Source organism: Homarus americanus, unplaced genomic scaffold (genome assembly GCF_018991925.1).
Source record: "Homarus americanus isolate GMGI-L3 unplaced genomic scaffold, GMGI_Hamer_2.0 scaffold48026, whole genome shotgun sequence".
In the NCBI taxonomy this organism is placed as follows: Eukaryota; Metazoa; Arthropoda; class Malacostraca; order Decapoda; family Nephropidae; genus Homarus; species Homarus americanus.
This window is the reverse complement of record NW_024723506.1, coordinates 14,710-40,158: the sequence shown is the minus strand read 5'-3', so window position 1 is coordinate 40,158 and position 25,449 is coordinate 14,710. Positions and strand designations below refer to the sequence as shown.

The following is a 25,449-nucleotide window of genomic DNA, read 5'->3' as shown; positions in this document are numbered from 1 at the left end:
CCTTCTCACAGCCTCCATTGCACTGTCTATAGGGACATTGGTAAACAATGCTTTAACATCAAAGCTAACTAACTTTTTAAATTTAAAATCAGTGCTTCTTAACCTGCCAATCAATCACTGGAATTTCTTAGATGTGCACCGCTAACGGATCCAAGGGTGTTGAACAAGGGACTAGCCAGACATTTAGCTAATTTATAATGTGCAGTGCCTATTCCCGAAGTGATAGGATGCGTCGGTATGCCTGGCTTATGAACTTAAGGTAAACCATACATCCGAGGTGGTTTAGGTGCTTCATCTAGGAAGCCCGTTAACTTTTTTCCCCTGGCTGATTTGCTGAAAATCTTTCTTACTTTAACTTTTAACTCTTCAGCTTCACATTTGGCATACCCTACTGGTTTCCTTTCATATGTTTTGCCATCAATTAATAAATCCCCTTTTGATATTCCTGGATCTGCTCATGTACAGGATACATCATTTACCAATTAAATGTGCACAGTACCTGTACTAAAAATTTTGTTGATGTTATTTAATTTTACATAATTTTTTTTGAGGGGAGAAACATATTTGTTTGTAGGAATGCATCTCTGATTATACTGTATACATGTAATGTAAATCTGTGGACATAATAGATTTAGAGTTATGAAATTTTGAGTTACAGACAATTTTTCAGGAATTTAGCCGTTCCCTATCCAGTAATGGGAGATGCCTATACAGGTATTATCAATCTGATTACTGTACTTAGCCTTCCCTTATACACTTAACATAAAATTACCAAGAATGTGGGAGGTTAATATTTTCAATGTTAAATTTAGGAGTAAAGAAGTCATGAAACAAATGTTATCAATTAAAGTTTATAGAACATACAAAAGATTATACATCAAAGAAACTTATTTTAACATACCCCAGTACAGTGCAGTACAATAAATTCACAAGTCTTGTATTAAAGTCAAAGTCTGTTTATTTTCTCATCCTTTCCTGTACTGTATAATGTACTGTATTCACACTTTGGATTAATATCTTAGCCTTATGCTGGTGTTGTCTGGTTGCATGTCATACCTGTATTAGTTGCAGCCTCCCAGGCTTGAAGATACATAATCTGCTCTCTGGCTACTTTATAGCCTGGAAGCTGAGAGGCAGTTAACAAGTGAACATATTAATTACAGGCAAATGATATTATTAGTGATTAATATCTACATGAAAATATAAATTGTACAGTAGTGTTAGTACTAAAATAGCAAGATAACACAAATTTTAGGACCCATTTGTTGGTTGCAGATAATAAAACTTGTGTACTTAAGTATGATTGATGAATGTGAGTAGGGATCTTATTACCACAAAAGTGGATAATCTGCAAAGGTCCTCAAACTCAAGTCATGTGTGGCTTCAGCACCTCATTTAGTTTAGAATGGGTCTCAGGTACAGTACTCAGAAAAGTTTGATATGATCATGCAGTACAGTAAATTAATTTATTTAATTTTTACAGATGATATTGTAATGAAGTTCTACAATAAAGCTGAAATTTGAACAAAATATAAATACCACATATTACTGTACCTTCAAGTTACCTACTAGAGTAGTTGTGTTGATAAACTATCACATCTGTTTTTCTGCAATTTACAACTTAGTGATTACAATCCATTATCTATTGTTTACTTGCTTGTGTAATATTAACCTACACTCATCTCATACTTAGTTCCAAATCTACAGAGTTTTAGATAAAATTATAGTTCCTAAGCTTCAGAGCTTAAGGTCAAACAGTTTATTGTGAGAAATGTTCATCATGTCTGAAGCCCTACATTCAGTACTGTATTACTAAATGGTCTTATTGACTAATGAAATCATGTCATGCTACTAGGAAATAGATTCAATGTCATGCTACTAGGAAATAGATTCAATGTCATGCTACTAGGAAATAAATTCAATGTCAAATCTTTTGAATGGGGTTTATGTAAATGTTACTGTCAACAAGTTTAATTTTCAGAGCATAGGTACAGGGCAATCTTTTCAGTGAATGAATATTATTCTTGTGCTTTATAAGTTGCCATTTTTTGTCTTATGGCTCTACCAAGATCCCTAGCACGTTCCTGGTCAATAAGTTCCAGATCCCGCAGCTTGAGAGCGAGCTGAGTTGTTATGAGATGTCGGTACTTATCTCCAGCCCCAACTGCTTCCATGGCCTCTAGCCACCGCACACGTTCCTCCATCTCACCCACCACTGACAATGAACACTTATTAATATTGTATAATATGGACAGGAAATAGTACCTTAAGCTGTGTATTCTTATATTACTCTATTAATTATGTATAGTAAAGTATTACAGAACATGTATTAATCCTATGTAATATTTCCATTTATTATGCACCATGTTATGTATGTGAATTATCATATTTACATATTATGTATTCAGCTTGTGAATGCTGGCATCTGTACATGCCAGCGCGGAGTGACAGAGAGAGTTGAGATCACTAGTCCTTATGGTGTGGAAGCCAGGGCTGTGGAGTCGGAGTCGGAGTCGAGGAGTCGGAGGAAATTTCGGCTTGTGGAGTCGGAGTCGGAGGCGGTAAAATTGTCCAGACTCCGACTCCGACTCCGACTGAAGCTATTCTGTTCCTAAGAACAAATATATGAACTCAGGCATATTCATTGCAGTGATTCCACTGATCCCACTAATTTTCTTAAATTATTAAAAGAATTTATTTCCATTTTATAAGCATTATTATGAATTTATTGTAGCAGGCACAGTATAGCACTATAATTTTGGACGATAGTCTCTTCTTTACCATTTGAAATTTTGAATTATATCAAATTTTGTTTCGTTGAAAACTGCACAGAGGCTCTCAGCTACAAAACAATTAGCTACAACCTGTTTTTGGTGAGATTAAGGCAAATTTAATTTAATAACTTAATCATGTAAGGTTTATCCATTTTCCTTAATAAGGTATTCATTTCTTTAATGTACATAAATATATAACTTTACTTTAAAAGGAATTGTAGGATCATCATTTAGATCCACATCAGATTATGAGCTTAAACAAAATTCATATGCTGAGATCGAACTTTTAGATATACATGTAAATGGTGTTTTCTAGTTAATATCTTGAATTCTTAATAAATTTATTTTTCTTTTGATTGAAACTTTGAAAGTCAAGCCTATCATCTTTTTGTAGTTCTTAAATATCGTCCAGATCATTAATAAAGCTGTAGCAGTATAGCCACGGTGTTTTACTTTTTACCTATGCAGGTTACAACATATAAATTACAATTAGGATGGTAGAAATAGTTGTTACAAATAGGCCAAGGAGTCGGAGTCGGAGTCGGAAGCATAAAAATTTTAGGAGTCGGAGTCGAAGGTTTTGTCTTCGACTCCACAGCCCTGGTGGAAGCCCACTGTCTATTTGTTTCCTCTGTACAGTGTTACCCCGCTTTACGCGGTTTCACTTTACGCGATTTCTCATATACGCGGTGCCTCGCCAGAACCAACTTTCACTTTCCGCGGTTCATCTACCCATATACGCGTGAAGTATAACTTCTTCTTTTTTATTTAGCTCATAAAATTCATACAAATTACCTGGCCAGAATATAATTTATATTGCTGAAATTCTTACAATATGATGATCATTTTGAATATAAACATCATGGATTTTGCATTAGAGATACAAATTTTAGATCTAATGTAATAATTTGGTTTACACAAAGCAAGTATTTTATCTTTTGTGCAAAATATATGAAGTTTACATTCAAAATATTCCCTGACCTGCAAGGAATCCAGAAATGTCAATTATATTATCCTAACTGTAGTCTGAGTTATTATTTATTACTAAAAATGTAAATTACTATTTTCTCCCAAAGCTTCTCTGGTAGGGAGGGAAGGTGGGGGTGGGGGGGGAGGGAGGGAGGGACCGACCCAGCTTGGGCTGAGTATTTTGATTGACAGATAGTGTCCTTGAAGAATATTTCTTTGTTTATTTAATGAAGATATATGTTTTAGCTCATAAAATTCATACAAATTACCCGGCGAGAATATAATTTACATTACTGGAATTCTTACAATTTGATGATCATTTTGAATATAAACATCATAGATTTTGCATTAGACATACAAATTTTAGATCTAATGTTTACTCTGAGTAAATATGTTATCTTTTGTGCAAAATACATGACATTTATATTCAAAATATTCCTGGTCTTACAAGGAATCCAGCAATGTCAATTATATTATCCTAACTTTAGTCCGAGGTATTATTTATTTATTACTAAAAAGGTAAATATTCTGATTTTCCCACACATTTATCTGGTAGGGAGGGTTGGTGGGGGTGGGGGGGAGGGGGGGACTGACCGACCATCTGGCATGGTGTGAAGAATATTTTTTTTTATTAACTGAAGATATTTGTTTTAGCTCATAAAATTCCTACAAATTACCCGGCCAGAATATAATTTACATTGCTGGAATTCTTACAATTTGATGATCATTTTGAATATAAACATCATAGATTTTTGCATTAGACATACAAATTTTAGATCTAATGTTTACTCAGAGTAAATATGTTATCTTTTGTGCAAAATATATGACGTTTATATTCAAAATGTTCCTGGTCTTACAAGGAATCCAGCAATGTCAATTATATTATCCTAACTTTAGTCTGAGGTATTATTTGTTACTAAAAGTTAAAACTAGTTTTTTCACCCAACATTTCTCTGGTAGGGAGGGAAGGTGGGGGGTGGGGGGGAGGGTTGGGACCGACCGACCATCTGGCGCGGTTGGAAGAGGGGGGAAGGCAAGTTGGGGGTACTTTGATTGACAGATAGTGTCTCGAAGAATATTTTTTTTTTTTATTAACTGAAGATATTTGTTCTAGCTCATAAAATTCATACAAATTACTGGACCAGAATATAATTTCCATTGCTGGAATTCTTACAATATGATGATCATTTTGAATATAAACATCATGGATTTAGCATTACATACAAATTTTAGATCTAATGTAATAATTTGGTTTACACAAAGCAAGTATTTTATCTTTTGTGCAAAATATATGAAGTTTACATTCAAAATATTCCCTGATCTGCAAGGAATCCAGAAATGTCAATTATATTATCCTAAATTTAGTCTGAGGTATTATTTATTACTAAACGTTAAAATCTAGTGTTTCACCCAATCATTTCTCAGAGAGGAAGGAGCTAGTGAGCTGGGAAGAGAGGGGGGGGGGAATTGAGTCCATTATTTGAATGGACATTAACCTGGCAACTGTATTCCTCTTTAATACTAATTGTGTGAGCATACCATCATAAAATTAAGATGTTATTTTTACTAGAACATAGGTATTGTGTCGGAAAAAGTAGAGTTTGGGGGTCGGGCCAGTCTCTATTGGAATTAATCCCATATGTTCTGTTGTTCCATTTACGCGGATTTCACTTTCCGCGGTACCCTGTGGGTTCAATTGACCGCGTAAATCGGGGTACTACTGTATATCTCCTGTGCGAGAATAAGAACCTATTTTCAAGATAACAAGTGTTTGCGTATACCCTCCGTAGTGTAGAACATTTTGGGGGTATCAAAGACAAACATAGATGGCGCAGTGAGATTTCTCAGTGAGATTCAGAGTGAACTTAGCCTTCCCGCCGGACTGTGTTAATGGCGTCTCGTCTTCAGCTTCGCCAAGGATTTACAGCCAGACTACAAGCCTCAGGACTTACAGTGTTGTGAAGTGCTATGCTGTGTACAGTGCTGTGCTGTGAAGTGAAGTGTTCTGTGAAGTGCTGTGTTGTGTATTTTAATCAGAATTGTCTGTGCAAACTGCAGTCAGATGACTGAGGGAGCGGCCCAGCAGTATGTCCCCTCCCGCCTACGGTCATTGGGTAACTGAGCAGCGTGCATTAAGACAACTTCGGTTCAGTTGCGACTTTGCCCAGCTGCCTCTACGTCTGGCAGCGGGCCAAGCCTCCCGGCAACGAGCCATACACACACACACACACACGCACTCACAGGCCCACTTTATATTAAATTCTTGTGTATTACTTTAGACTTCTGTAATTCTGTGCATAGATTACGAGGGGTTGACCCGGTCTCTTGCACAGATAGAGTACAGAAGCTGTCGGCATGTCTCACAGGGATCAAAATGATACCCTGGACGATGGGGTTATGAGTTTAAGCTTGGGAGACCTCTCCCCACCCACACTCAGGCCCCACGCTCCCCACAGTGATAATGCCCACAGAATCTCCTCGTTCGTCGCGAGCAAGCTCTCCTGCGGTGCCTGCGTCCACAGATCTCTTTCAACTGATTAAGTGGATGGAAACTTCTCAACGCCAGGACTATGTTGCAAGGAGAGAAGAGGAAGAAATTCGGTACAGAGAGTCTGAAAGACGACGCCACGAAGATGAACAAAGACGCAGAGAACTAGAAGATATACGTAGAAGTGAGGATGACCTGAGAAGAAGAGAGAATCAAGCCAGATTTGAAGCCTTGATTTCCCTGTTAGCCTCCCCACAACGATCTACTGTACAAGATTCTTCTGCTACTACTGACGCTGTTATGACTAGAGGTACTGGTACCTCATTTCCCAGAGTCGGATCAACAACACCTCAAAAGGCTGCAGTACAGACGCCTCCCTCTCTGAAGTCTGACGCTTCCTATCAGATATTTCGGGAATGGCGTCGACGTTGGCAAGACTATGCAACAATGGTTGACTTGTCAAGTTTATCACAGCCGAAACAGATGATACAGCTTCGTATGTGCTTGTCCTTAGAGACACAACGTACCCTCGAGCACACACTTCAAGTGCCTCCTACGACAACTCTGACGGTAGAGGCTGTGCTCGACAGGTTACAAGAACATGTTAAGGGACAGCGCAACAAAGCACTTTGAAGAAGAGAACTCCTCCAATGTAAGCAGCTTGATGGAGAATCTTTTGATGCATTTTTTGTAAGACTCAAGAGATGTTCAGAGGAAGTTGATGTTTGTCCTGGAAATTCTCAAGTTTGTGAAGAGACACAACTCAAGACAATCATTTTAACGGGTATTCGAGATGAAGAGCTAGTTCAGGGTCTCATTTCACTTGTCCCCACTTCCTCACTTCAAGATGTTGTTACAATATGTCGAGCGTATGAGGCAGCCAGGTGTGCGACTTCAGCTTTACGCTCCCAATCTGACCAGGTGAGGGCGGTGTCTTCCAACAGAAAGGGTAAGAAGCAGCAAGGTAACCCCACCCCTCACCCTCCAGCTACACCTTCAGCAGCAGCTTTGTGTAACAGCTGCGCGAGACAGCATGATGCCTCCCAGTGCCCAGCTGCTCAAAGCGTGTGCAGAAGTTGCGACCGCAAGGTCACTGGGCTTACAGTCAAGTGCCCTGCTAGCAAAGTTCAGTGCAGACTTTGTGGTCGTGTGGGCCATTATGACAAATGTTGTCGTAAGAAGACACAGAAAGGACACCACCTAGGATCCAAGAAGTCATCCTCAGGTAGTGCTGGCGTGCCCCCTCCTTCTGGCAGGCATCAAGACGCTGTGTCCAGTCGTTCCTGCCGTCGTGTACATCGTTCCACAGACACGACGCCCCAGCACATCAGTGTCGTCATTTCTCACGGTAACTTGTCATCCAGTCTTCAGATGTTACCTGACACCGGTGCTGACGTCTCAGTAATTGGTCCACAACACTTAGCAAGTTTGGGAATACCCAAGAGCAACCTACAGCCCCCTCCTCAGACAACGAAACTGACAGCTGACGGTTCCAAGATGGCTCCAGCTTTGGGATCTTTCTGGGCTACTCTTACCTTTGGTAAGCAGTCTTGCTCAGCCCGGATTGATGTTCATGATGGGATCCCGACTCCGCTTTTATCATATGGCCATTGTCAAGAGTTGGCCATTATTTCCAAGGAATTCCCCAAACCTATTTTAAAGGTCACCCATGTCAACAGGTTGAAGGAACTCCCTATCTCTACTAACACGTCCCCTTCTGATGCAAGAGCTTACCTTCTCAAGGAGTTTGCTGACGTGTTGGTTACGAAGAAATCTTTAGGATCCACACCACTCAAGCCGATGGTGGGTCCACCTATGAAGATTCATCTTAAGGATGGTGCCACACCTTTTGCCATCCACACCCCTCGTTTGATTCCTCACGCCTACAAGGAGCTAGTTAGACAAGAGCTTGACTCCATGGTTGCTCAGGGAATCATCAAGCCGGCCGGAGACGAACCTTCACCTTGGTGCCACCCTCTCGTCCCCGTCGCCAAACCTCGTGGTGGAGTACGGATCACCACCGATCTGTCAAAACTTAACCAGCAAGTTTCCCGTCCAGCCCACCCTTCACCCACACCCTTCGCAGCTGTTCGAAATGTGGACCCGAAGGCGAAGTTTTTTACAACGATGGACGCCTTATGTGGTTATTGGCAGATCGAGTTGGCCAAAGAAGACCAGCATTTGACTACATTCATCACACCATATGGAAGATATCAGTATTGCAGAGGCCCCATGGGATTTGCCGCTACGGGCGATGCATTCTGTCAACGTGGTGACGCGGCCCTTCAAGGAGTCACGAATTGTGTCAAGGTGGTTGATGATATTTTACTCCATGACGAAGATTACTGTGCCCACCTCTCCCGAATATATGAAGTTCTCACCAGATGTCGAAAGTACGGGATTACCCTCAACGCTGACAAGTTTGTAGTCGCCGCACCATCAGTGAACTTCTGTGGGTACACTCTCTCAGCATCAGGTATCGCAGCTGACCCGGAGAAATTAAGTGGAATCAGGGATTTTCCAACCCCTGCCAACCTGACAGACCTCCGTTCATTTTTGGGTCTGGTCAATAAGCTGGCTTAATTTTCACCTGACATCTCCGCCGCACCCCAGCCGTTACGCCCCCTGCTGAGCCCCAGGAGGACATTCTTGTGGACCCCAGATCATCAAGAGGCCTTCCAGCGAGTCAAGCAGGCCCTCTTAAGTCCACCTGTCCTCGCCTGTTACGACCCAGCCCTACCCACCGTCCTCCAGACTGACGCCTCCAGACTCTACGGCGTTGGTTACGCCCTTCTGCAGGACCATGGCGGTGGACAACTCCGCTTAATTCAATGTGGATCCCGGTTCCTGACAGACGCCGAGACCTGATATGCCACGATTGAGCTGGAGACGTTGGCTGTTGTCTGGGCGATGGCGAAGTGCCGCTTCTACCTGATTGGACTTCAGCACTTCACCCTCTTCATGGATCATCGCCCTCTTGTACCTATTATCAATCACTACTCTTTGGATGCAGTAGAAAAGCCTCGCCTTCAACGTTTGAAAGAGAAGCTCTCGCCTTATCTCTTCACGGCTGTGTGGCGTGCGGGTAAGCTGCTGTGCATCCCGGATGCTCTGTCCCGCGCCCCTGTCAGTTGCCCCACCCCAGAGGACGAGATGTTGTGTTCTACAGCTGCTGCATCCCTCAAGTCAGTAATCTCATTGAAGGCCGTCTTCACATCAGAAGAGTCTACAGCACCGGATGCAGACAAGACCCTTGAAGATCTCCGCACCACAGCCCGGGCCGACCCTTCCTACATCCGGCTCGTCGACTGTGTGTCCCAGGGATTTCCACCTAACCGATACGACCTTCATGAATCGCTACTCCCGTACTGGAAGATACGCGAGGACCTCTATTGTGACGGAGACCTCGTCTTGTATGGTCCACGAGTAGTCATTCCTGCTGCCCTACGCCGCCGTACCTTGACCCGCCTTCACGACAGCCATCGAGGAGTGGAGGCCACCAAGCGACGGACAAAGCAGACTGTCTTTTGGCCCGGAATCGACGCAGACATTGCAAGTACCGTCTGTGTCTGTGAACCGTGCCAGATTCTGCAACCCAGCCAGCAACAGGAACCTTTAATGTGCGACGATAACCCTTCAAGACCCTTCGAGTCTGTGTCGGCCGACTTCTTTGTAGTGGCAGGGAAGTCCTTCCTCGTCATTGCCGACCGATTGTCTGGATGGCCTGTTGTCGTCCCCTGTGGTAGTGATACAACTGCTATTGCTACCATCCGGAATTTCAGACATTACTTCAGAGAAGTTGGTGTTCCCCTCCGCCTCAGGACTGATGGAGGACCCCAGTTCACCAGCCACGAGTTCCGGGACTTCATGGACCGTTGGGGAGTCCGTCATGTCGTGACCTCGCCCCACTACCCCCAGGTGAATGGACACGCTGAAGCCGCAGTCAAGACTGTTAAACACCTGATCCTTATGGTGTCACCCTCAGGAAATATCGACTGCGAGGATTTCAATCGAGGTTTGTTGGAGTTACGCAACACCCCGAACTTCACCGGACGCTCCCCAGCCCAGGTTCTATATGGACATCATCTCAGGTCTTGTGTTCCTTCCCACCCGAAGTCTTTTTCTCAAGAATGGCAAGGCAAGACTGAAGAATATGATCGCCGTGCAACAGAACGAGCCGCAGATGTCGCTGCTCGGTACGACTGTCATGCCCGCCCCCTTCCCAGGTTGAGTATCGGCCAGCAGGTCAGGATTCAAGATCCGGTATCCCACCGCTGGGACAAGGTTGGGGTTGTCATGGGTATTGGCCGGTCCAGGGACTACCAAGTGCGTCTTCCTAGTGGTAGAGTATGGTGGAGGAACCGTCGTTTCCTCCGACCTGTGGAGCTGCCTAGTGTTGACCCTTCCCCAGTTGAGTCCCCTAATGTTGATGTCTTTACAGTAAATCCATCCCCACCTTGTGTTTCTGCCCCGGTACTCCGCAGGTCCGAGCGACTCAGAAACAAAAGGTCCGCTCAAGATGAAACTATGAGCGTATAGGGGGGAGGGAGGTGTATAATATGGACACGAAGTAGTACCTTAAGCTGTGTATTCTTATATTACTCTATTAATTATGTATAGTAAAGTATTACAGAACATGTATTAATCCTATGTAATATTTCCATTTATTATGCACCATGTTATGTATGTGAATTATCATATTTACATATTATGTATTCAGCTTGTGAATGCTGGCATCTGTACATGCCAGCGCGGAGTGACAGAGAGAGTTGAGATCGTTAGTCCTTATGGTGTGGAAGCCCACTGCCTATTTGTTTCCTCTGTATATCTCCCGTACGAGAATAAGAACCTATTTTCAAGATAACAAGTGTTTGCGTATACCCTCCGTAGTGTAGAACATTTTGGGGGTATCAATGACAAACATAGAAATATAAGTTTGATTAGAACCTAAATAACATAAAATTTCATGTGAAATTCACATTACAATGATTTGGGGATATGTGACAACAAAAATTTTTTTTTTTTATTAATATAACACATCTTTTCCCACTATGCTGAAAGGTGGCCAGAAACAAGAGCAAAATCACACTTATCATTTGCTGGAATTCATTCACTCTGACTACTGTAACATCCTTGTAAACCACTAAATATCATGCACTCAACTTATCTATATGCATTGGTGCTTCATGAATGTCTATCTACCTCACTTCTAGAAGGGCTTAATTTCATCCATCCATCCATCCCCTTCTTGGTCTTCTCTACCTTTTACATTTACTGTACTTTTATACTTTTAGCCTCTGATTGGCTTATTAACTGCTTGGGAAGTCAGTCACGTCTCTGTTATACACTGTTGGCAAGTACTGGGCATATACTGACTCCAGAATGTATCTGTAACTGCATCAGTGTTGGTAAAATCTAGTCTTGAATTAGGTCACACCTGGTGTCGTCCTAACACTCTCTGACAGATTATTCCAAGAATTTACAATTCTCATTCTAAATAAAGTTTGCCTTGACAATTTTCCAAACTTGTGACCCTAAGTGGGGCAGGTGTCCATCAACTCCAGGTATGGACATCAACCGAGTACTGTCCTCGGGGATGTTTATAAGTTTCAATTAAGTTACCCCTTGTCCATCTATAGTATAAGATAGGCAGTTGTAGGATTTTAATCTCTCTCGGTAACCGAGGTGCTGTGGTGCAGGCGCCAGTCTGGTGGCTTTCTCTTGGAAATTTTCAATCAACTGACAGTCTTTAGCATATCTTGGGGTCAAGACAGGTTGACAGTACCATTTATGTTTGAATTATACTGAACACTCTTTACTCATCCTATATTTATCATTCTCTCAATGTGATCACCAAAACTCTCTCTCCAACTCTTCTGTCATTTCCACATCTGTCTAATTTCTGCACAGTATTACACCAGTACCTCAACATAGGCAAGTTCAACTCTCGCAAATTCGATTATCCGCGAAATGACCTCAGAGGATTTTATCCACTAAAATAACATAAAAAGGTAAGGTGCTTATTTAAAAAAACACAGGCATCTGCCATGATGTGATGTCATGGCATTGTGCTGCCTCCCATGCAGCTGTTCTCTCCCGCCAGTCTCATCTGAGAGTTCTCCCGCATCGCCCGCCAGTCTCGTGTGAAAGCAATTCTAACGTTAATTATAACTGTCATAGCTCCTAAAAGGCTATTAACTGGTGGTAGTGCATCTGGAGCAAAGAGAGTGAAGAAAGTCATGACTCTGACACAGAAAATTGAAGTGTTAGATAAACTTAATTGGGGCATGAGTGTGTCAGCGGTTCGCTATGTGTTTGAAGTGAATGAGTCAACTGTTGGTTCCATAAAGATGAAAGGCAAGGAAATTAGAAGAAGTGTTGCTAATAGTGCACCACACAGTGCTAAAGTTACACATCAGATACGTGATAAAGGTATGAAGATGATGACGAAGGCATTGAGTGTATGGACTATGGACATGAGTCAGGTGTGCCAAAAATTTAACAGATATGATTTACAACTATGACCCATCAATGGAATTAAACATGAAAATGAAGTGGAATATTGAGAATGTTTTACAAACTTATCAAGAAATTTATAGAGAACTAAAAAGAAAAGCCAAACAATTGCTAATACAGTAACAATGTTTTTAACACCGAGATCCACCCACTCCCCCCTCCACCACTCCCATCTCTCTCCTCACCAACCAGCTCAGCATCATCTGCATCACCCCTACCATGCTCACAGCCTGTCTCTTCCCTTCACTCCACCAATATGGCTTCCTTACCTGCCAGCCCTTTATTGGACAATCTGGATGATCTCAGTCCAGAGATAAGAAAAGCAAAGAGGAATTATGAACTGAAGATAGCAGGGTAGGGGGCAGGGAAAAAACACTTTTATTTGAGTTGCAGGCTGCACTTTTCAGGCATCGTTTGTATGGCTGTAACAAACACCTGTGCAAAATTTCATGCCATTTCATGCATACTTACCCTGCCGCATCGCGAACGACTTTTTGTCAACTTTTAGTGTATACCAAAAATTAGGTGTCATTTAATGTTTTCCAGGATAATGATAAATTTTACATGGGTGACATCGATTTAATTCACATGTTATTTTACAGGTACACCGTATAGAAAATCATTACAAGTTCATATTGAAATTCTTTTTTGTGCGGAACCTTGGCATCATTTTCCTAGACAATAATCTTTGCCTAATATATCCATCTCTCGATTCGTATCCCGTCACTTCAGTGCAAGCTTCAGTCATCACTTTTATGCCTCTCTCGACCGCCTGAGTGCTGTTTGGCCACTTGGGCACCACTAATGGTGTCTCAAGAATGTCATTAACCTGTAGATTTGACAGAGAAGCAATGTAAGGAGGCTCAGTCTTGAGTTCATTCCTCCAGTTAATCATGGAATGATAGTTTTTTGCTTGCCACTTTAGTTTCGGAGTCACCACCTTTCTCATGTTGACTACAGGAGGCACATCCTCATTCCCATCTCCATCTTTACCCTCCTCATCAGTATAGTTTAACAAATTCTCGTCAACAGCAGCATCAGAATCTTCCTCCTCCTCTTCAGATCTGCCAGTGCATTCTTCCTTTTGCTGATTCTCCTCTCTAATTTTTCTTATCATTGAGACAGCTTTTTCTCTAACAGTCATGTCCTCATCTGCACACATACCAAGAAGAAGTTGATCTGTGTGGGCGAAGTATGCATTTCTCTGGACAGCCTTCTTCACTATCGTCTCCTCCTCACTATTCAGGTGTTTCATATATAGCAGGGACTGGAATACGTTCCTTGAGCCGTGTGTTACGTAAGGGTGTATCTTGATGTAAAACCACATTGGAGCACTGAACTTTATTATTGTAATGACAATTCTTTTCAACTCATGGCTGGGTCTTGATGTTGCTACATACAGCCTGAGGATTCTACTCCATAAGGTGTTCCACCTTGACACACAGGGAGGACCTGGCTCAATAGCAGCCAAGTCATCTTCAACAACACCTGTGATAACTCCTTTACAAATCCTATACAGGTATTTCTGATCCCAGGACAGATCTTTCTCCACTTCATCATTAAACACAGGGAAATCAGGGAAACTGACTGGCTGGAAGGCGACAACTGGAAGCTCAGACAAAGACTCCTTGATCTGCTTTCCAATGGGACCACGCCAATGCTCAGGACCACTTGGTTTACCATCATAGTGATAAAAAACTGCGCGGAAAAGCATCAAAATCAATTTCCCCCCACTCTAATCAAGACGTGCGGCGTCTCAGAATGACTGCTTATGGGTGACTGAGGAAGCACGTGGTGATCCTGCGGTGTGAACTGCTTAATGGTAACTATTTGAATAATTTCAAGTGCGCCAACTTACCCAGGTCTCCCCTACATTACAGTACAGTAACACAACATTGAGAAATGAAATGAGAAAAGGCTGATAATCAATATAAACATAGCACCATACTCATCTGCAACAAGACAACTTAAATGAAATAAGAGATATGAAAAAAAGTTGATAAACACTGAACAGAACCTTGCACCGCCACAGCGGCTGTTTGGCTAGTACTGTAGGTAAATTTAAAAATTTCAGTAGAAAATGCGGCAGACTAAACCTCGACATATCAGCTTCAAATTTGGCATGGAGTCTTAGATATGTATAAGGAACAATGCCTGAAGAGTGCAGCTTTGAGCAAAATTTCACTGCCCCCTATAGCAGGGGAGGCGAAGACAAACCCCAAAGGATTCTACCAAATGTATCAAACTAAAACACGAGATAAGATTGGTCCAATACGTTCAGATACCGGCGAGCTAACTGATAACGACGGAGAAATGAGCAATAATCTGAATAAATATTTTTCAACAGTTTTCACCACCGAAAATTTAAACATGATACCCGAGGCACCGACTCTATTTAGAGATAGTGAAGAAAACAAATTGAGCGAGATAGTAGTGACTAGTAACGGTGTTAATAAGCAAATAGACAAACTGAAGCCTAATAAGTCACCTGGTGCCGATGAGATATTTGCCAGAGTATTAAAGGAATGTAAGGAAGAGCTTAGTATGCCCTTAGCAAAGTTGTTTAACATGTCATTAAAAACAGGAGTAGTACCAGAATCCTGGAGGATAGCAAATGTAATACCGATTTTCAAGAAGGGGGATAGATCACTATCCTCTAACTACCGCCCAATCAGTCTAACATCAATACTAGGCAAATTACTAGAATCAATCATTTCAAACTCTATTCGAAACCACCTGGAGAAGCACAAGTTGATCAATGATTCCCAACATAGCTTCACAAGCGGGCGTTCATGTCTAACTAATCTATTAACATTCTTTTCATCAGTTTTCGAATCGATGGACGAGGGGCAAAATTATGATGTGGTATATCTCGACTTTAGCAAAGCCTTCGACAGAGTCCCCCACGAAAGACTAATTAGAAAGGTAGAAGCGCATGGCATCAAAGGTAATATCCTTAAATGGATTAGGGCGTGGTTACGGGACAGGAAACAGCGAGTGATCATAAACCGGCACTAAGTCGCATTGGAGCAGCGTCACTACTGGAGTTGCCCAAGGCTCAGTACTTGGACCATTATTATTTATTATACTGTATACATAAACGACATAGATATCGGCATAGACAGCAACATAAGTAAATTTGCTGATGACACTAAAATAGGACGTGTAATTAAATCTGACGAGGACTCTGCAAAACTACAGGAAGATCTAAGCAAATTTTTCGAATGGTCGGAAAAATGGCAGATGAAATTCATTGTGGACAAATGTAAAGTACTCAGTATAGGAGATGTAAACAGGGAAACCAGTTACCAGATGAACAATGATGCCATTGTGGAATCCGACTGTGAGAGAGATTTAGGAGTAATGATAAGTAGGAATCTTAAGCCAAGTAAACAATGTGTTTTTGCTCGTAACAAGGCTAATAAAGTAGTTGGGTTCATACAAAGGAGTGTTAGTTACAAGACTAGCGAGGTCATCTTAAAATTATATCTAGCGCTAGTGAGACCTCACCTGGATTACGCAGTTCAGTTCTGGTCACCGTATTACAGAATGGATATAGAATCCTTGGAAAGAATCCAGAGGAGATTGACAAGACTAATCCCAGGCATTAGGAACCTTGAGTACAGAGACAGGTTAAAGCATCTTAATTTGCACTCCCTCGAGAGACGTAGAGTGAGGAGCAACATGATAGAGGTGTATAAATGGAAGTCAGGGTTAAACAAAGGGGACATTACAAAGGTACTCAAACTATCCAACCAGGAGCGAACTCGTAACAATTATTTTAAATTAGACAAATTTAGATTTCGGCGTGAAATAGGTAAACACTGGTTTGGAAACAGAGTAGTGGATGAATGGAACGAGTCACCAAATATCATCATTAACTCGAATACGCTGGATAACTTCAAACATAGGTTGGATGCTTATATGAGCAATAGGGGTTGGGTATAAACGGGACTGCCCAGTATGGGTCAATAGGCCCGCTGCAGTTTCCTCCATTCTTATGTCTTAAAGGAGGAGCAGTAATATCTTCAGTATCATTACTGAGGTGTCTACAGCAGCTTATTATGAGGTAAGAAAAGTACACTTTATATACGTAAGTAACACTGCTAATTATTTTGCTCCCATAATGTTGATACAGTATTACACTGATGATTGGGTAATTTATATATTCTTCCCAGTCCTAAGTTTGTTAAAGGAAAACCTAATATTCAGTATGTACGCTTGTTTCATTCACAGCATTGCGTGTCAGGTGTGCGTTTGTGCGTGTCTGTTGATGGCGCTGTGGTGGTGGTGGTGGTACTGTACGGGCCGTGTGAGGCAGGCAGCAGACGATGTGTCGCCACTACTGCAAGCCAGTTGACTTCCCTAACATCACACCACATTTACTTGCTTTTCATTTAATTTATTTTTTATTAACATGCAATACAACTGTATAGAGTAACTGTACATACCTGTGTAGTATTTAGAGGGCCTAAGTATATTTTTTTTCTAATTTAAATTTTTTCTGGTCCCTAATTTATGGTACACTATAATATTAGAGATAAGGTATTAAGGAAACTGCCTGAGGCAATTAAATGGACAGTTAAATGCGCCCCCCCCCCCTCACGTGTGTGCTCTAGGTCATTCTGAGACATATTAACAACCTCTAGTAAAATAGTATTCATAGAAATAAACGAGAAAAGATAACCAACTTCTGTTTTCTCTGGTGTTATCTGGCATCTTTTTGTTATGCTGCTGTGATGTGGAGAGAGGGAGGGAGGATGGAGGAGGTGCTGGACTAGCTGGGGAAGTCAATATGCTCTCGACTGTGGAAGTGGTCAGACGTATATGTTTCATAACGCCGCAGCCCTTGCTCCAGGGCATACCCAAAATAGATTTTTTATGGCATTTTCAGATATTTCTCCACAATTTATGGGCCAATTTAAAAAAAATAAGGTCTCATTTCAAAGGCCAAAGAAATAAAAAAAATTTGTTGGCCATTCTTTTTTTATATTAAAAAAGTAGATTATGAGAGGTTGAATATTGTATAAAACAAAAAATATAAAAATAATAATTTGCTAAATACAAAAAATAAATAAAAATAAAGTACAGTATTACCCCGCCTAACGCGGTTTCACTTAACGCATTTTATCATATACGCGGTGCCTCGCCAGAGCTGAACTTTCACTTAACGCGGAATTTTTCATCATATACGCGGTGAGTGTCCGGCTCGAGACGCTATTTTTAGATTTTGCCCACGCGCCACGCGCCACCCGCCTGCCCGCCCGCCTGCCTGCCTCTCCCTCCTCCTCCCTCCGCATGGGCAAGCGGCGCGGTAAGGTTGCGCAGTGTGTGTCTTTGTTGCGTTATCACTGACGTCATATGACGTATCGGACTGTGATTGGCCATGCATCCCTACCCCCCTCTGCTGCTAGCTGTAATTGGCTTAAAGTATTATGACGTGACCACCCCGAGGGAGGGAGGGAGGGAGGGAGGAGAGACGATGCTTGACCTAGCTGCGGCAGTTTCATCCCTCAAGGCCACACCGTGTAAACGCGCATCCATTGTTCCGTAAAATGGCTTCCGCCGGACCACCACCGCCCCCAGAGAGAGACCTTTCCTTACCTGGACCCAGCGGCACTAAGCCAAAGAAGACACGACGTTCTTAAGCTACGAGGTGAAGTACCAAATTGTTCAAGATTTGGAGAAAGGAAGACGGCAAGTTGATCTCGCGCGCCAGCATGGCGTCAACGAATCTACGATTCGTACGATCAAGAAGGATGCAGCCAAGATCAAAGAGCACATGAAAATCACAAAGTCTGCAGGTGCTTCATCTATCAGGTATTGCCAGAACAGGGTGCTGGCAAAAGTGGAAAATTTGCTGGTGAGTTATTTGGTTCGTCAGGCGCGACGCAACATGGCGGTGGACACGCGCTCAGTGCAGGAGTACGCACGTGAGCTATACGCAGCAGTGTCACGTAAGCTGGGAATTGCAGAGCCCAAACCCTTCAATGCTTCCTCTGGTTGGCTGCATAGGTTTAAGAAGAGGAACAAGATCACCAACATCAACATTGGTGGTGAGGAAGCGAGTGCTGACCGTGTGGCGGCTAGAGATTTTCCTCCGTTCTTACGTGAGATTATGGAGGAAGGACAGTACAGTGACGACCAGGTGTTTAACATGGACGAATCTGGTCTTTTCTGGAAAAAGTTACCTTCCAAGACCTTCGTTGTCCAGTCTGCCAGCAAGGTAAGGGGTCGGAAGTTGCAGAAGGAACGCATCACCGTCCTGTTTACCACCAATGCCTCCGGTACCTGTAAACCAAAGTTATCGGTGATTCACACAGCCCGCAAGCCGCACGCCTACAAGAATATGGACATGAACAAGCTTAATGTCCACTGGCTAACCGCACGTAAGGCGTGGATGTCCTCTTCTCTGTCCCTCTTCTGGTTTGACAACTGTTTTGTTCCCGACGTGAAGAAATTCTGCGAGCAACAGAATGTTCCATTCAATATTTTGTTGCTCCTTGACAACGCACCTGGACACTCGCCCCTACTTATGGATCGTCACCCCAACGTAAAAGTGGTCTTCCTTCCTCCCAACACTACGTCATTAATCCAGCCCATGGACCAGGAGTTGATCTGCAATGTGAAAGCTGCGTACTCTGCAAAGAAGTTCAAGCTCCTGAACGACTCTACCAACACCAAGGATGAGTTGCGTAAGCTGGGTGACACCGACAGCGAGAGCAAAAGCGACGAGGACAAGGAACAAGAGGCGGTGACTCAAGAACTTCTCGTCAAACAATTTTGGAAGAAGTTTAACGTTAAACAAGCTGTAGACTTCTTGGTGGAGGCATGGGATCTGCTGACTATTGCTACGATTCGTCACGCATGGAGACATGTGTTGCATGGCATACCAGGTGAGAGGAGGAGTGAACCTGTGACTGGTCAGGTTCAGACTGTTGCAGTAGCAGTGGACCTTGCCAGAGAAGCTGCGCTCAATATTACAGCTGAAGGCTTCTCCGAGACCACCAATGAAGACATCCTGGAGGTGATCAAAGATCCTGAAGTGACTGCCGACGAGATGTTGGAAGAAGAACACGCCAGTGAAGAGGAGGAAGAAGGTGCGTCATTCTCCGAAGAACCTAGTTTAAGTCATAGTGATATTAAGTGTGCCATAGAGTTTGCAGAAAAAATTAAGTCCGTCCTTTCCCGCGACAATGACGATGAACGCTATGAAGTCTTCCATACCCGACTGGTGCAGGCTATGGAGCCGTACATCACGGTGTATCATGACAACATCAAAGCCAGCCGTCAGCAAAGCATAACCGAGTTCTTCGCCCGCAACCCACCACAGCCAGCCCAAGCCAGTGATAGTGAAAGTGAAGTTGACTTTGAGGGATTTGTCAGGGAAGCCCTGACAACTGTAAGTGACAGTGATGCTGATTCACCTAGTAATGGTGATTCACCTGAGGGCCAGTAATCTGCCCTCTGCCTCGGAACCAGCCTCCATCCCCGTATGCCGACCCATCTCTTCTACTACCGTAAGTGTTCCACAAAATTTTTCGTTTTTTAGCCTATTCTTTATTTTTCCTATGTTAACCTTTATCTTTCCAAACCTAACCTCTTCTATATTACTTGTTTTTTCATACCATCATAAAGTTAAGATAGAATTTTTACTACAACATAGTTATGTGTCGTCAAAAAGTGGAGTTTGGGGGTCGGGCTGGTTTCTATTGGAATTAATCCCATATGTTCTGTTGTTCACTTAACGCGGATTTCACTTAACGCGGGACCCTCTGGGTTCAATTGACCGCGTTAAGTGGGGTACAACTGTAATTCCAACAATTCGTTAATTATGTTGATAACTATCACATAAATAATTTGCAAGAAAATTCTTCATGGGATGGCAGAGATATGCCAACATGAAATTTCTTGAATTTCTTTATTTTTTTAATCAATACTGTTTAGATATACTGTACACAACATTTGTAAAAATCATGAATATCAGATGATAAATAAAATTGTCCAAGTCAGTATCCATAAAGGCTGTTATTTGCAAAATTCTACATTTGAAGGCGTCCCAGGAATCTATCCTTTGTGAATGCTGGGATACTAGTGTACTTATTTCCTGCATCTAATGCCCATGATTCACTCCCACACACCCTACAAAATATGGTGACTAGTGAGTTTAGTAAACGGGGCAGTTGCTGGGAAAAGTGGGTGGCCGGAGCCTTTACCAAGCTCGGAGTCGCTGATGAGGACTGTTACCTACTTGAGAGTCATGTAATACACTAATACTGACACTTTTCTTGACAAGAGAGCAGAGTTGGAAACCTTACTCAAGACCTGCCAATATGCTATAATAGGCGCTGTTGAAGTGTTGTGTAAGAACAGGAGGATCGACCTGGAGGGTTGTGAATTTAATACTGTATAGAGGGATATGACTCTTTTATGAACCTTTCTCAGGCAACTTGGAAGAGGGATGTTGTTATTTATGCTAGACAGGACCTTAGAACCAGATAGGTGAGAGTGCAGGGGAAGGACACTTTTGAAGAATTGCAGTGGTGTAAAATTAAACTATGGTATGTTGGATGTATCTATAGATCCCCGAATTGCAGCTTATTAAACCAAGGGAACTTAAGAACCTTAATCAGAGTTGCAAAGTAACTAAATAAATTCAAAATTTTGGCTATTTACTTTTTAAAAAGTAATAAATTTTTTTAGTACTTTTACTTTTACTTAAGTATGACTTTCTAATACTTTTACTCCAATACAATTGAAAAAATATATTTATTCGTTACACGCAAACTAATCATATATTTTTCAATTAATTAATGAATTATTAACCATAGTATAAGATTTGTGAGGGTGGATGGTATGGTATGGGTGGAGCCGTGAAGGGTATGGTGTGGGTGTGGGGAGACACCATGCGGTCACATACCTAGAGGTCTCGTGAGGTGAGATGACGTCAAGTCAGATCAGATGGGAGTGGCCATGACAGCGGACTTTCCCTTTGATCTTCTTGTGTCCATTAGCACCGTGACCACCCATCTCACCCTCTTATCCCCCCTTTTATCCTCTTATCCCCCACCTTTCCTTCAGGGGGTTGGTCTTTCCATTAGATGTCAGTTGCTCTTTGCATATACTTGTACCTAAAATGAATTTGAAAGAGGCTGTGATTCATAAATGCTTTACATAATTCTGTCTTAGATATAAAGCTTGTATTTATACATATGTGAGAGACTGAGTGTACAGTAAGTCCTCGCTTAACATCGTCCCGTTTAACGTTGTTTCGGTACTACGTCGCTGAACTTTAGAGACCAAAAATCCGCTTAACGTCCCGGTGATCCGATAATACGTCCTTTGCGTTGTCACGGAGGTACTTTCTACGGCGCATCACCCGCTCTTGTCTGGCCATACTACGCTCTCTCAGTTCGGTGCGCTGCCATCACTCGCGGAACGTCACAGCGACGCCAAGCCAGTTCTGTTACGACTTCACATCATTCGTGAGTGCTTAAGTGTTTTTGCTCTAAAACTGTACTATAACCATTTGAAATGGCTTCCAAGCACCCATCAAGTGCTACTGATGCTAGTGTAGTGAAGAGGCAACGTAAGACCATTACCCTTGCTACGAAAATGGACGCATTAACCCGATTTGAAAAGGGGAATGTGCTGTGGACATAGCCGCTGCGCTTGGTCTAACTCCCACAACGGTGCGTACTATCCGGACCAGTGCTGACAAGATTAAGGTTAATGCTGGAAGTGGTTCTTCTCTGAGCGCCACTAAGATGACTCGTACTAGAAGCACTGTGATAGAGAAGGTGGAAAAGATGCTGGCAATGTGGATGGAGGACCAGAATCAACGCAATGCCCCTGTGAGCCTTATGGTTATCCAGCATAAGGCCAGATCCTTGTTTGACGACATGAAGTAAACAGAGGGTGGAGAATTGAAAGAAGAGACCTTTACGGCCAGCCGAGGATGGTTTCAATGATTTAAGCGTAGGTAAAACTTCCACAACATAAAGATGATTGGTGAAGCTGCCAGTTCAGATACGGTTGTTGCTGAGACATTCCCGCCAACAACAGAAGAGGAGCAAGCAGCGGCAGAGGAACCCCAGTCAGGAGAAGGAGGAGGAAGCAGCCGCAGAGTCTCAGTGACTCATCACCCTCCTCCTCTCCTGCCCTCCTCCGCTACCACCCTCCTCCTCCTCCTCCTCCTTTCCCACCATCCTTCTCCTTCGCTCCACTGCCTACCACACACTCGCTCTACCACCTCCACCCATCGGTAAGTACCAATACAAACTTAGTACTATAGTTCTATATGCTACTTTCTATAGAAATGGCATTGATTTTCTGTATATGTAACTTTTTCCATGGGGCAAAGGGAGGCTGGGGAACGTAACTCCCGTATTTTATCTATTTCGCAAAGGGAAAATTGATCCGCTTAACGTTGTTTCGCATAATGTCACGTTTTCAGGAATGTAACCCCGACATTAAGTGAGGACGCCCTGTATTCTTGTATGATCATATGATCAATCCTACAGGTAGTTCTGCTATAACGCGATAATTGTGTTCTTGTAAAATATCGTGTTACAGAAAATCGCGTAATAGAAATAACAGGGCTTATGGAGAAAATAGGGTAAGGTGCAGATTACTCGAAATCGAAAAAATTTAGTAGTTAGCCTAACACAAAGGATAGCACAGTCTAAATAAATGTTACATTCATATCTAATAATGAAATCATACAGTAAAAGTAACACTTTACCTTGAAAAAATATGAATGTAACTTGATGGGGGAGAAGGGTGATTTTGAGGTTGATAACATCGAGCTTCTCTTCAAGTGTTATATCCTTTCTTTTACGATCATCACCGGGAATTCTATCACCAGAACGCTTCTTGGAGATAATCTTCTTTACCATATTCGCAATTAATACCACAAAATTGGAGAAATAGTAAGCAAAAATCGCGTTATAGCAAACAAGCGTTCGCGTTATACAAATATCGTTCCTAATTCATAAATCGCGTTAGAGCAAATTCGCGTTATCAAAACACGCGTTATAGCAGAACTCACTGTATTTTGGTGTATGTTTTATGACAAATAATATAACATACAGAATTAAATAAATAATAGAACAAAATACAATATACAGTAGACCCTTGCCATTCGCGGGTTTACGATTCGTAATTTTGAAGATTTGCAGTAAGCAGCTGGTGGCCCTGGTGGCTAGTATGCGCAACGAGTCACCTTAATCGCCAGCGGCATCTCAGTCTCCGTCTGTTTGCCCTCACCCAGTACCCGTAACCTAGCATCCTGTGTCATACTCTCAAAACTTTTGTGTTTCTTTGTACAAATTGCCCTGAATAGTGTCAGTGATAGTGGAGTGAAACAGAAAAGGCAAAAGTCAGTGATGACTCTGGCAAAGAAAATTAAATTATTAGACAAGTTAAAAGAGGGGGTGAGTGCTGCTGCAGTTGGTCGGTTGTTTGGTGTGAACGAATCCACAGTGCGGTACATAAGAAAGAATAAACAAGTAATTCATGATTCTGTTCAAGCTAGTGCTCCTTTAAGTGCTAAAGTGGCACAGGTTGTTCATGACAAGAACATAGTGAAAACTGAGAAAGCACTGAACATTTGGATTGAGGACCAGCTCCGCAAAAATGTTCCGATCAACAGCAGCGTGATTTGCGAAAAGCTAAAAGTCTTTATGCGCATTTTTACGAGTCAACAGGTCGTGAAGGGGCTAGTGCAGTGACTGAACCAACTTTTAGTGTCAGTAAAAGTTGGTTCGAGAATTTTAAGAAGAGATTCTCGCTCCATAATGTGAAGATGACTGGAGAGGCCACATCAGCTGACCACACAGCTGCAGATACATTTCCTGCCAAGCTAAAGAAAATAATATAAGAGAAAGGCTATAGCCCACAGCAAGTGTTTAATGCCGATGAATCTCGTTTATATTGAAGAAAATGCCTGGTAGATCATACATAAACAAGCAGGAGAGGTGTGCCTCTGGGTTCAAGGCAGCCAAGAACAGAGTCATTCTCATCTTCTGTGGCAATGCGGCTGGCTACATGATCAAGCCTGGCTTGCTTTACCACTCAGCAAACCGTAGGGTTTTAAAGGAAAAAACAAGAACCTTTTGCCAGTGTTTTGGCAGTCAAACAAAAAGGCATGGGTAACTGTGCAAGCATTCCTGGACTGGTTCCATAAATGCTTCGTCCTGGAAGTGGAAAAATACCTTGCTTCCAAGAAGATGGAATTCAAGGTGTTATTATTGATAAACAATGCACCAGGCTAACGGAGGTGGTGTTCCTACCCTCTACCACCACTGCTCTTTTCCAACCTCTCGATCAGGGTGTAATACATACCTTCAAGGCATATTAATCACGCCGCTTTTTTTGTCGTATCCATAGTGCCATGGATGAAGACCCTGACCTTGATGTTAGCAAGTGTTGGAAGAAGTACAGCATTGCAGACTGCATTACCAACATCAGTGAAGCATCAATGAACTCAAACCAGAAACAGTGAATGCTTGTTGGTGCACCCTATGGCCTGAGTGTATGAATAACTTTCAGGGATTTCCGTCCACAGTAAAGGATGTGAATGACATTGTGAGTGTCGTACGCCACTCCACCACCCACCTCTCCACCAAATGCCACTACACCACTCTCTTCCACCAGTGATCCTGATGATCCACCCATGCTTCAGTAACCAGATATTTCCCT

The 25,449-nt window shown here is 42.4% G+C and overlaps 1 protein-coding gene across 1 annotated transcript in view; it reads right to left on the bottom strand.

Moving 5' to 3' along the window:
* Positions 1 to 837: 837 nt before the first annotated feature.
* The window catches only part of LOC121863495 (UPF0193 protein EVG1 homolog), a gene marked incomplete at its 5' end in the record, with an annotated part of 33,530 nt that continues 8,918 nt past the window's right edge, over positions 838 to 25,449 (bottom strand). The window contains 1 exon segment of the mRNA XM_042362173.1: positions 838 to 2,215. Coding sequence (XP_042218107.1) covers positions 2,019 to 2,215 — 197 coding nt within the window.